Genomic DNA, 14,219 nt, shown 5'->3' on the forward strand with positions numbered 1-14,219 from the left:
ATTCATCTGTGCCGACTTCAGTGGTGCATTGCAATTGTTTTATTTTCTTAACAGAATTATACAGTGATTAATAATTAATAACCAAACCCAGCAGGGCTAAGTTGGTTGAATCAAAGTGGATGAATGAGATGCAAAATAAGTCAACTTTTTAAAAATGTTTCTGCAGGACAATAATCTTCTTGGGAGCACATTTTCGATTTATTTTACCTGACTGCTAGCTTGGATTTTTCTCGACTGTCCAACTTACTGAAAATGTTATTGCTTTTCAAACAACATGAGTATAATTAGTTTTTGCTGCTCTTCTGTTAGTGGTGATTTTTTTTGGAGAGTTTATCCTGTAAAAGACAGTTCTCTTTATCAAAGAGAAAATGGAAGCTGGGTAAAAAGCATCAAAGCTACACGGAATTCTATGCAGGCTTCCAACCTTTTGACTCTGGCAAAGGTACAATTCCAACATTGTCAGCTAATACTTCTAATTCCAGAATTTCACTCTTCATACTACGAGGCTTTTTAACCATTGAATCCTTACACCACAGCCAGTGCCAACCTTGTGTAATATCCATGGAATGGTCAATGTAGTAATCTGGAGTGGGAACTGCAGGAGTTTCTTTCCCTGTCACAACCCCAGGAACATTGGCACCAATATTAGCATTCACTGACACTTTGGTTGGGACCTTGTAACTTACTCCCAGAAAGGATTATGCTCAAGTTTATTTCATGGCTCAGCTATTCACTGAGCCACTAGTGAGGTCCCTGATATTGAATTATCATTCAATTAATCTTTATAATATTGCAAATATTGATCCTGTGGAACTTGTAATATGTGGCTGTATTAGAGGATGCAGGGTAAATAGAAACGTGTAGAATCTGCAGCAAAAAGCAACCACATAAGCCTTTCCCAGTTGACAAGTTAATGAACTGTGAGGAGAAAGAACCTTCATTTGCCACTGAAGTGATCCTATTAAATTGGCTGCATTGCAACAAACAAGCAAAAAGGCGCAGAGAAAATAGGCACTTTCTCATCAAACATTAACCTACTGGCAGCAATAACAAAGATCTTAAATATGTCACATACTTTTTCCTGTAATTCAAGGGGTGAAAGATTCTAAACAGAGATAATATGAATTATAATTTCTACAAATAATAAGCAATCTAGGTTTATTTCCAAATGCAGAGGAATCAAGCAGAAGTGCGGTTTTTATACTCTCCAAGCAAAAATAAAATAATTAAACTAATTGGCTGTATTTCTTCTTCACTGACATTTCTACAACTCTTATCCATGAACAGGATTCAAATTAATCTTTTATGGAGAGTTCCATCCTAATTTGTTGCAGAATTTTCCCCTTTTGAGTTAACTCTCAATTTGTTTCTGCTCAAGCAAGGTTCAGTAAGGTGACACACCACCATCTTCTCAAGCCAATTAGAGATGGGCAATAAATGTTGGCCCTGCCAGCAATGCCCAGATCCTGGAAACTTAATATGTTAAAAGAAATGCATTTTGATGGATGTGAATGCAATTGTCCCACCAGGAGAACATCGAGCCAATTTTTTGTTGGGTTTTGCCTATAATCCTGTCAGTGAAGGTGCTGGTAAATTGCACAACTCCGGCACACATGTGTAAGTGCCACACTTATTGATGGAGCCCTGTTCCATTTCCCAGTTGCACTTCAGCAATGGAGTGAAAGGGTGTAGCAGGAGATTGCTGAGATTTATGCTGTGGAATCTGCCCCCAGGTCCTGTGGTAGGTTAATCCTGGCACAAGATCTCCAAGCCAATTCATAGGGATTGTAGACTTGTAGGAGAGAAAGGTAAGGTACATTTTTCATATATTATTTGTTGGTTTAATGTTTTTAATTATTTGCAAGTGATTTGAAGGCTATACATGCTCTTACTTCTCCAAAATGCTGCTTATGAAGCAAATAATTTTGGGTGTGCCAGGAGCCATATGGGTGACGTTGTTAGCGCACACAGGGGATGAAGCTCATGATGCCAGTCAACGTGGTAGGAAGCCAACATTGGCATTTTGTAGATCAGTGCTCCAGCTGACACTCTCATACAGCTGAACATGTGTTAAACAACAGGAAGACACCATACCAGCATTATTTAAAAGACTCATCAGCTACCGATGGGTTAGTTGATGATTGATTTATTCCATTAGTGACATGATGCACTGAAGAAAATTTTAGTGATTTCTGCACAAACCAGTTTGCTCTCAGATATGGAAGCATTCTTCTTGCAGTGTGTGAGAATGGGGGTGAGCAGAGGATAACCGGAACAGGAGAAGACACAGGAAGAGAGAAGAAGAGGAGGAGGGGAAAGAAGATATCTCACCTAGGTTGTTTAGGGACTGATTTTCTGTCCTGAAACTCAGTGATTGAAGAGCAGTCAGTTTCATGCAGGGAGTCCTTACTGAATTCTACCCCCTCCTGCAACCACTGTCCACCCTCAGAAGTGGGCACTTGAATGATATCATTGGTGCATATTTATGCTCGCTCCAAGATGCTGGCAAACTTTGTGACCGAGAGGGGTTTTCAATCTATTATGTAGAGCGTTTCAGCAACTTTTCATACTCAAAGAGAAGCAATTGCATTTCCCTCTCTGGACAGAAAGAGTGTGTACCTTTGCAAGGGTTTCAGGGTGCAGAGTGCTGATGACTGTTGGTAAGGATGCAAAAGGTGAACACTTGCCCAGTTCTTCAAGGTCTAGCTGCTGTGTGATGAATAGCAGGAAGTCTTCTGTTAATGCCCTTTCTGCAGGCAGTGCTCAAGACACCTCCCTTCTGTGGCTGTCGGCTGTGCTAGCTGCATGTCAGCCTCTAGGGTGAACCAAAGGGTGGTTGCTCAGCAACAAGGGATTTCCACTGCCAACATGGTTCATGGACACAGCATCAACTCAATGAAAACCATGCTGCTACATGAAATGTGATGGAGCAGACTGCTGGAATTCCGAAACCCTTCCACTGCCTGCACAGTCCTAGTGAAACCATGCAGTACTCTGCAGAGCGGGAGTCGAGAATCGTGGTGGTCTGTTTTATGTTTCACAGGGGGACAACCTTGCCTCAGCAACTGTGGGCAGTTAAGGAGTAGCAGCAGGAGGTGGCAGCTCAGTCCATGTTGAATACACTCAATACCATCAGTGTCCTACCACAATTCTAGTACTACTCATTCATACACTATCAAGCCCACTCATGAACTAACCATTGCTGCATATCTCATGGCTTGCATCCACTGCCAACTATGCAACCAAGGCAGGTGTACCAGCCAAATGGATTATGTGACATACACTAACACACTTTCTTCCCTGTTGCAGGACAAAGTGGCCCCTGACATCTCTCTCAGATTTCAAGGATAAGCCAAATGACCTTCTTTGTCAGATTGGAGACACAAATACTGCAGATGCTGGAATCTGGAGCAAAAACCAAACTGCTGGAGGAACTCAGTGGGTCTGACAGCATCTATAGAGGCAGAGGGATAAAAGTCGACTCTTCGGATTGAGACCCTGCATCAGGACTGAGAGTGAAAAGGGAAAATAGCCAGTATAAGAAGTAAGAGGGAGGGGTGAGACAGAGGCTGGTAGGTGATGGGTGGAACCAGATTTGGTGGTGAGGGCGGAAATAATGCAGGGTCTCTACTCAAAATGTTGACTATCCCTCTACCTCCATAGACGCTGCCTGACCCGCTGAGTTCCTCCAGCAGTTTGGTTTTTGCTTCTTACTGCTAGTGAAGCCCATGTTAAAGTTGGGGTTAGTGTTACATGACCTGATGCACAGTGGGAAACAGTTTCAATCCATAGTCTTTAATCTAGAAGGAGGAGAAATATCAATTCAGCACTGATGTGTTGTTGTAAAGATAGGTTGCTTAGATTCATTCTGAATAGAACATTGTGATCCATTTTCCTAATCTGCATTGGAATTCATGAATGAGAACTGGGTATTTAATTCACTGTTAATTTTTTTTCAATATTGGGAATCTGACACCTTTAATTGCTGGGACTTGGCAGGGTTACATTTCAGTAATCATAAAGTAAGAAACTGGGGAAGCTGTAAATCTTAAGTAAAAATATTGCTGTAAAGACTCATCCTGTTAGGCAGTATCTGTTCCGATTGGAAAAATCATTGGCCTGAAGTATTAACCCTGTTTCTTTCTCCGCAGATGCTGCCTGACCTGCTGAGTATTTCTAGCACTTTCTGCTTTTCTTTTAGGTTCCACTCATGATTTCTTTATACAAATTGCCAACAGTTTCAATCCATAGTCTTTAATCTGGAAGGAGGAGAAATATCACTTTAGCACTGAAGTGCTATTGTAAAGATATCTTGGGAAAGAATTTGCAAACTCAATAATGAAATCTTATGGATGAGAAGTTGTTCACAAGGGGTGGGAAGGTGTGTCCCGACCTGCCCACACTTACACCAACACTAAATCACATTAAAGCAAATAGGTTGAAGGTTTTAATCATTTTATTATTGTTTGTTTAACTAGTATATAAACTTTTTTTTCTATGGTAGACCAAAAGAAAACACTAAATAGGATACTCAGCTGCCTTGAAATCCAGGAGCTGTCCAAGGAGCTATCATACACATGCCATCAGTAATATATCACAATGCATAGTCCAGTCTTGTAACATTCTTTTGCTCACAATGTGACAACCATCTTAATTGACACTGTCAAAGGAAGTTGAGAAGTGTTCCCATGAATGATCTGATTTCCCAGATAGTTTACAGATCACAACCTTATGAGCAATAATGTCAATACATTACTAATTTTAAATACATATCTCATTCGTTTTTAATCTGCTTGTGCTTTGAAATTGTACTTTTAAAAATCTTATACTATTAATTTACAGTAGATGCTTTTGCCTCACTTGGAGATGAACAATATTTGTTCCAGAGATTAAACACCATCATTTTTGTACCAAGAGTCAATATCAAGCATAGGTCAGACGCAGAAGAAGATTTTTCATAACATAACCAAGCAACATACCTTAACATTATACATTTCTCTAGCATAAAGAGTTAATGAATATGTGAAATCTTTCTTATTTTGACAAACAGCAGTGATTTTTAAACTGGAGTCTTCCCAGCCTGTTGTTTGTTACCTGCAGTTCAGTGTTGATTCACATTGTCAGCTCTTGCTGCCATATGTCTTGATACTGTTCGAATTTATGACAATGTTAAATATCTCTTCTTTTACAGATTATTTGAAACACTGCAGTCCCTGTTTTGGTCGGTGTTTGGTCTGCTGAATTTATACGTCACCAATGTAAAAGCTAGGCATGAGTTCACAGAGTTCGTGGGAGCCACCATGTTTGGAACGTACAATATCATCTCCTTGGTTGTCCTACTCAACATGCTGATTGCCATGATGAATAACTCTTATCAGCTCATTGCAGTAAGTTAATTCCAATGTTTCTTTATATACTTTAAATAGATTGGGTGTACAGCTGATTGATGTTAAAATGTGCAAGAGGAAAAAAAATAATTTTTATAACACTTTTTGCATCCTTACCACACTAAATTACTTTGGAAATGTGGTCAGTATTGCGGACGAATGCAAAAAAAATGTTAATTTTTACACAGCAAGATCTCGCAATATCAATGAGGTGCATGAGCAGTTACCCTGTTTCAGTGGTACTGGTTAAGGGTAAGTGTTGGCCTGGAGATTTTCATGTTCTTTTTGAAAAAGTGGTTTGTGCTATTTTGTAATTAGTCGTTCATTACGACTTCCCAGTTTGCTGAGACATTTGAAGGAGATGTGCACAGTGAAGGCCACATAGTAAAATGATGAAAACGCTAAGACAAGTTGTGAAACTCAATGTGGTACCTGGTGCTAAAATAGTTTTGCCGGTGTTGATAGAAACAGATTCACTGTCTACCCCTCAGTTGAAAATGGTAGTGAAAGGAAGCCCATTTGAAAAAATAACTAAAATAATTAAGTTTTAAGTACATAAATTAGGAAAGGTCAATGTATATTGCAGGGCTAAGCCAAATGTCATGGGGAATCAAATAGGTTAAAAGAAAATGTTGCTGAATCATGGGATGGAAAATGCAAACCACAGTTTGTTGAATCAATTGATCTCGGCCAAAAATTTCTGTTAGCAGGTTTCTGTTAACAACAGGGAAAGTTAACCAGAGATTCCATTCCCATTGACCACCCTTACAGCAAGTGCATGTGCAAATGCAAGGTCAAGACATGGTCAGCCTCACTGTAATGTCCTGGACAGTCTGCTAACACACAGGCACTCTCTGATACTTCATAAGTTAATGAGGTACTGGAGGAGTCCAATATCTTTGAAACCAGGTGAATATGAAAGCAATTTTTTTTAAGAGGACATGATGAACGGTCTGAGAAACGGGAAGAAGTGGAAAGATCTGACAGAAGATGAACTAATTAAAGTCCACTCAAATTCCATCCATAAAATACTATAGACTCTAAACTGTAAGAAAAATAAGAGAAAGAATAGTGATGTGCAACCAAAATATCAAAGTTCTAATTTAACATGTTCAGTATCATGGTTGTAATCTCATGCTGCACAGATAATGGTTGGTACCTGAAGATGCCATTGCCTCATTTTACACATTTAAAATACAATTCACTCTTGCTTTCTACTAAAACAAATTACCCAGTTCACATCTTACAGTGGAATCCATTTGTAATGTGAAACTAATCGCATACAACAATGGTAGCTTTGAATCCTGCAGACAGCTATCTGCATGCCTGCTGCTTTTTCATATTTACAATTGCATTCAGCTAATCGATGATGAGAGAGAAAGCAAAAGAAACAGGGCTCTTGTGGGCAGACAAATAATATGGGAAATGTCCAGTTCTGTATGCATATTTTCAAAGTTTCAGCTTCAATTCAGCACTTACAAAGTTACAGAGCACACTACTTGTCAGATTCCCCTTAATGGTCAATAACATTTCAAAGGAAAATGGGAAGTTGGGCATTTGGGCAAGAGGAGTAATCACTAAGCATGAGAATCACTAAAACTTATTTCTGGCAATTGACAGTCGAGCACTCTTTAGCTCACACTACCTCCTTACACTGTAGCTTTTTGTGACATTTAAATAAAGAATAACCTGGTCACTAAAATAATGGCCTTGGCATCTTAATTTTCATCTGATCTAGAAATGTAGCTTTGTATTTGATTGCAGAATGCAAAATCTGCATACTGAAGTATAATTCTGAGACACAAAACTGGGCAGAGGACATATAATGTTGAACAACATAATTCAGTCACGCAGAATCACAGATACCAGAGGGACAGTTGTTACGGGGAATCGCAGGCAGAGAGTCACAGGGAATCACAGACTGAGGGACAAGAGTCACAGGGAATTACAGACAATTAGACTACAGTCACCTGGAGCCTCAGACTGGAGATACAGTCACACAGATTAAGAGACCGAAACAGGAATTATAGATACCAACAGAAGGACAGCAATCACCATGAATCATGGACACAACCAGTATGGTCACCACACAGCGCAAGGATTTGCAGTTACAAATGATGACCAGATCGTTCCTCACTACCTGTGTCTTTGATCCATTTCCAGGACCATGCTGACATTGAATGGAAATTCGCCAGGACAAAGCTTTGGATGAGTTACTTTGATGAAGGTGCAACTCTTCCACCGCCTTTCAACATCATCCCCAGCCCAAAGTCCATCTGGTACCTCTGTAAATGGCTGCACAGTCAGATCTGTCCAAGAAGAGATTCAAAGACTGAGCAAAAGCATGAGAATCTCAAAGAATTTACAGTATGAAGTCACATCTTTTTTACATTTTCTATCAAATTCTCTCTTAACTATTAACTTTTCCCCCTTCATTTTTGGTGTTATGCATCACATCTGCCACATCAGCATTCAAGAACTAAAGTCGGTTTTTAATCTCACAGTTGGTTTAAGAAACCAAATCTAATTAAGTCGGTTAAACTTGATTCCATTTACCTGTGGTCACTCAATTTCATGGGAGATTAGACAATTAGGCTAGAATCCACAGTTATTGGGTAGATATGCTGTGTAAGGACCTGGTAAGTCAAAAAGCCCTTTCTGGTGCCATGCTTTCTGATTCAGTATATAGGGAGACTTTTATAGAGGTTGTTTATACAATCTGGTGTTAAAGCATAACTCCAGGGGTAAAATATTAGTAAACATTCATGGGGGATGTAACAACTTCCAAGTTCCATGAGAAAAAAACAGGAAGATATGCTTTCTGACTTCTTGCTCCATAACAGAGCCTCAATCACCAAAAGACTATCGCTTAACTTCTCAAAGATGTAGTGTTTGCTGAACTCTTGTAATTCTTGCATTTTTTTTTCCAGACAGTGGAGGCTGCAGAAGTATCCAGATAGCATCCCAACTGCAGCCTGAGAACAATTACAATGGAGAATTCTGCATGTGTTTTTATTCCCCACTCTGCTGAGTACCTATCATGTGAAGTACTGTGACGTACTCACCAGAAACTTAAGGGAAAACCCAAGGGTTGTTGGATGGCTCACTGACGAGTTGCACTGCTGTTTTGGTTGCAAACCGTACAAAGAAAGTGGCTCCAAGTTCAATCCTCATCTCTGCTGAGTCAACTGAGCTCAGCCTGGATGGAGATTGTGGATAACAACTGGTCCCCTGAGCTATTTAATGAGACAATATTGCAACAGGGTCCGTCCTGCTGCTTTCCAGCTGGTGACAACCTATTACAAAATCCAGTTATGTGAATATCACGCAAGGATGAACTTCACGTTTAATATGATTCCACACCAACCCCTCCAGTAGCTGATGTTAGCCCAACACACCAACGCAACACCAACACCTCCAGATTGTATTTGTTTTGATATTAATCTGGCGGTGACACCTACCACTAATAGCCCCGTTGGGCGGACTTTCTTCATTTTGTCATCTCTGGCCTGCTGGATACAGAATAGAGGCTGAGAGAGAATAGGTATCATTCTTGCCAATTCTTTGCTGGCATAAATACACATAACACCACTGAGTTCCATTTACTGTGAAATTCAGAGTGTTTTCTTGTACGCTGATGAATCACTGATCTTATTAAATTATAAAATATATTGATCACTATTTTGTTTGACGATTACTCACAGGAAAGCTGCCGATGTTGCATTGGCCAGATTAAGAACAAAATAATAATTCCAATCAATTAAAATTACAACTAAAAGTTTTAGAAATAAAATTAACCAAATATGCACCTTATTTGACTGTTCAACCCAAATTTTATGCCTTTTCACTGCAAGAGATTTTGACTCCCTCTCCTTGACAGATGCAGGGCAATGGTGGAATTAAAATCAAGACCTGGCATAATTTATTCCAGTATCATTCACTGGGTAACCTGGGTTTGCCTGAATCTTGCTTTTAATTCATTTACAGATATGGACATCATTGACAAGGCCCTTGTCAATGATGTCCCTATCACTTGGCCATGGGAAGGTAGTGGTGAGCCACCTTCTTGAAACACTGCAGTCCTCCTTATGAAAGTGCTCCCACAGTGCTGTTCAATAGAAGTTTCAGGATTCAGACCCGGCAATGATGAGGCCAGAAACCTCCATTAACTTATGGAAATGTGATCTATTTTAACTGATTTAGGATACTGATACAATGTTAATTGCTCCATTGATTTAATTAGCTAAACCAGGGGACTATGGAAATGGGGTGGGGTGTCTGAAGAAGGAAATGTCTCTTTGCTGCGCAAATTGAAATTATATTCTTCAATCTAACTTTCATTGACTGCTCACAACCCACTTCTTGAAGAGTTAGAGTAAACGGAGATAAAAAAGCAGAAGAATTGCCCTTTCTCTGCAAAATGAGGCACAAATTCCTTAGCAGTTTCCTGTTCTATCTTGGGACATTTCTAATTATTATATGATGACAAGAATTTTATTGTCATCTGTGGAGGTTGTGAAATGCTATTAAATGCAATCTATTTATTATTGAATATTAGTTTTACTGCTAATAAAGCAAGTGCACACTCCCTGTTGGTGTGTGCACCGTTGTATTTTTTTGTTGATTGACATTCTAAAATCTGCTTTCTTCTTTCAGGAACGTCATGCAGATGACTTGATCCAAAACCAACACTACCAGGTTTGCTGACCAGTCAGTATTACAGACAAATCACATAAAATCAACTCACATAATTGCAATCCCCACTAAGAACTAAAATCTGTTGACAAAGCCATTCTATGCATAGTATTTTTAACCACTCACTTCTGATCCTTCTCTCTGTTGGTCTTTATTCTTTCTCATCTTTGTACGGACATCATTACAGTCAATGTATGTCGACACTTTCTCTCCTTGCTGCTGCTGTGTTCCAGGTACATTTTTGCACATGCTATTTGTTCACATCGTCAAACTACACTTAACGCTCAGCACATCAAAACCTGTTGTAACTCATTGAGCAATGTCAAATAGTCAGGAACAATTCACGAAGTTACCAGTGGTCATGTTACTTTCAGCTAAAAATATATTCTGCTTATGTGGAATCCAGGGTATATTTCCATACTATAAATAATGCATCTGTATTGCTTTCACTGGTGAACCCCAAGCATTCTTACTAATAAATTGGAAAGAAAAAGATGTGATGCTTCTATCATTATTGTTGGTGAGTGTTTCTGAAATGATTGACAATGAGCCTCAGTCTTTAGAAGTATTATGTGAATGAAACATCTACCTCATTCTTGGAGGGCTATTGTGCATCTGCTGTTTTCCAGTTTTTAGGAACTCTTTGGGACTTGTGATATAAATGATAGTGGCAAAAAATACTAAAGGGAAAATTAGGTAGCAATTGCCAACGTTTCTCTTATCCAGCTAGAGAATATGTTCCTTCTATTGGTGCATTATTCAGTTTAAATATTGTTAAAAGTAAACTAGCACTTTAAAAATAAGTATTCTAAATCTTTAAAATACTGATTTGACTATAAGTGGAGCATTGCTGCCAAATCTGGACACCACAATTTAGAAAGTATGTTAAGGGCTAGGAAAGGATGCTGAGGTGTTTCACTAAATGTTTACAAAATACCTCCAATACACACAGCTGGAGTGCAGAGATTAATGGGAGATTTGATAGAGGTATTTATCTTATGAATGGTTGGGAAAAATACTGAGAGTTACCTTCAGCAGCTGAAATGTTGAAATACCAAAGACACAGGTGAAAGGCAAAAGAGCCAGAAGCAACAGAAGAGAAAAAAAATCCTTCTCTTACTCCTGGTTGGCTCCTTCAGCTTTTGAACCTTACACTTCACAGGGCAATGGATCTCAGAATTTGGGATTATAGGAACAGGATGAGGCTCCAGGCCCTTCCAACCTTAAATTGAATCTTTGCCAATCTGGAATTTTACTTTATTTCTCCATGCCTTCCACTATCAAAAAGATTTTCAACATATTAATTAACAAAAATGGCTTGGAAGTTTCAACTGACTGACCCACAATGACTTTCAAGACAAAGTTTCCAGATTTCCGGTAACTTGAAATGAATAAATTACTTCCTGATTTCTCTCTTCAATGGCCTAACCACTAGAAGTAATTCTGGATTCCCTGCAGGCATTTGCACTATATCTGCTGATATTAGGAATTGATCCTTTCCGTTCCCTTTATCGCTTTAAAGGGATGATTCAATCACCTCCCAACATTTCACACTCAAGGAAAAAGAAACTAAGTTTATGCAAGCTGTCTACATAATATAGTTTTTATTTTAGTCTGACATCATCTCTGATGAATTTATACTGTATCTCCTCTATGGCCAAAATAATTTTTTTGTTGCAAATATCCTTTCACCTTAGACCTTGGGGTCAAAGGGTCAACCAAGATGAGAGTCCCTCCCACTCTGGCTTGAAGGATCCTAATTGAAGTGAACACATGGCAGTGACTACCATATTCTCAAACCTGTACACATTGGCACTCAATTATCAAGCTCATTCAGATTAGCCACAATGTTGGCTAATGTTGGAGGTATAATTGTCACACTACATTTTATTGTTAAAAGGGAGTATACTACAGACTCCCCAATAGCAGCAGAGACACTGAGGAGCAGATCGGCAGGCAGATTTTGGAGATGTGCAAAAATAACAGTGTTGTTGTCATGGGTGATTTCAACTTCCCTAATATCAATTAGCACCTCCTTAGTGTAGAGGGGATAGATGGAGGGATACTTTTCTTTTGAAAAATGCAGAGAAATAGTTACTTTGATGCTGGACCAGGGAGTATCTCACCTAAGAATGTTTTATGTTGAGCCAGGAGATTGATGCCAGGATAAATGTTCTCCAAAACTATAAATTTGAAAGTTTTAAATGCAAATCTAGGTTTATTAAGATGAAGTCTAAGTGGGAAAATGTAAAATTAAAAAAAATAATCATGGCCACATCTAGGATGAGGTGAGAGTAATCAGCAGGAGATTGCACTACAACCCTAGTGTTAGAAAGGCATTGTACTCAGAAGGTGGCATCTCTGGATGTACTTCACTAAAAAATAAGAAATATGATTTGGATATTTGGTTCACACTATTATAAGACCAACAATGCAGACACAAACCAGTTGCTCCATATGCACCCTCTTCAATCTCACCCCATCAACATGTCCTTCTATTCCTTTTTCCTTCTAGTTTCCCTACCACACTACAACTGCTATTGTACATCACATTCTTGGTAAAAAAACATTCTTATTGGCCATATTAGTGATTGTAATGTTTTGGGCCGCTAGTGGCGTTTCCTCTTTCATAATAAGATTATCAGGTCTCACCTCAATCTTCCCTTTCTCTGTTCAATATTTGTTAATATATCTAGCCTGGTATAATTTCAACATTTCTCCTTTGCACCTTCAGTGTCTTTACATCTCTTACATAACGTGAAGCCTGGAATTATTCACACTACTCCAAGTGTGGCGTAACCAAATTGTTCATCTAAAAAGTCTCTACTGTGTCCTAATGTTCAATGTAATTGTTTCTCAAAGGAATCCAGACTTTTCACCTTTTTGTAAATTAAAAGTTGATCAATTCTTGCATTGCCTTCATTTGTTTCTAGTTTGAATCTGTGTCACTTGTACTCTCTTGGCAAAACATGGAGCAATATTTTGGATTAACCCTTTCCATATCACTTACTGACAAATACCTCAAGCATCACTTCATCAGTGCTCAAACTGCATCATCATAGTTTTACCTGTAGTTTAACATTCATTTATGGAGATGTAGCCAATTCTAATCCTGTTAGCACAGTATGGTAAATAGGCCACAATCTCTTGCTTGATATTTATTTGCTAACCTTGTTATTTTGTTTAATATGTTGACATTTCTTATGAAACACTTCACTACATTTGACATTTTGGCAAAACTGGAACTGGGTAATCCAATTGAAGCATGTTACCCATTGATGGGATGTCATTGCACTGTTTTCATAGAACTTTACCAGAACTGTTTTTTTCTTTGTTATTGAAGTCAATTGGCTAGAAGTGTATCCTTGGCTGGTATCATTAAAGGTACAATGTACACATTTTACCTCATTTTTAAAATTCCCTTCTATTGGCTTTAAAATAAGAAATACATATCTAATTAAATTGTACGTTTTACATTAGATTTCTCCAATCTCTTCCATTTTATTCTAATTCCCATCAATTCAAACAAGACAACAATGAAAAAGTATCCATACATTGAAGCAAAAAATAACAACTATAAATGAGTATAAATATGATATTGAATATCAAGCATCCTTCATATAAAAGTAATGGGGATCATCCTTTTATGCAAAGCCAAAAGGACAATGCATTATTTTTAATCCCAGTGAAACAGTTGCAAGTGATGAGATTTTCATCTTATAAAGCTATATTAAACATTGTCAATAACTTGCATGAAATTTCTTATTATCATGGTGTGCCTTTTAATAGAAAATTCAGTTTTGGTTAATCATGTTAACAATGCAACTAATGGCTTGAAACCAAACTGAAATAATGTGCAAAAAATTATTGCATTGTTCTTTTTCATCTGACAGGAGGTTATTAAAAATTTAGTGAAAAGGTATGTTGCAGCTATGATCAGAAGTGCCAAAACTGATGAAGGACTTACAGAAGAGAATTTTAAGGTAAACATAAAACTTGCTTCATGGGTCTTACATTCGGGTATTAATCTTTATGCATCAAGAGCAGAAAAGTGCTGAAATCACTCAGCAGGACAATCAGCATCCGCGAAGGCAGTGAAATGAAGCATGTTAATCCATTGAAAAGATGTCATAGCAT

General features: G+C 38.3%; 1 protein-coding gene across 3 annotated transcripts in view; it reads left to right on the forward strand.

The window, feature by feature from the left end:
* LOC127573181 (short transient receptor potential channel 5-like) overlaps positions 1-14,219 on the forward strand; it is a 74,441-nt gene that overhangs the window by 52,847 nt on the left and 7,375 nt on the right. For all 3 annotated transcript variants that reach the window (XM_052021163.1, XM_052021166.1, XM_052021164.1), the window contains 4 exons: positions 5,192-5,387; positions 7,551-7,754; positions 10,044-10,085; positions 13,976-14,065. In XM_052021163.1, the coding sequence (XP_051877123.1) occupies positions 5,192-5,387; positions 7,551-7,754; positions 10,044-10,085; positions 13,976-14,065 (532 nt within the window). The remainder of the gene's footprint in view (positions 1-5,191; positions 5,388-7,550; positions 7,755-10,043; positions 10,086-13,975; positions 14,066-14,219) is intronic.

The sequence above is a fragment of the Pristis pectinata genome, chromosome 8 (genome assembly GCF_009764475.1).
Source record: "Pristis pectinata isolate sPriPec2 chromosome 8, sPriPec2.1.pri, whole genome shotgun sequence".
NCBI classification, from domain to species: Eukaryota; Metazoa; Chordata; class Chondrichthyes; order Rhinopristiformes; family Pristidae; genus Pristis; species Pristis pectinata.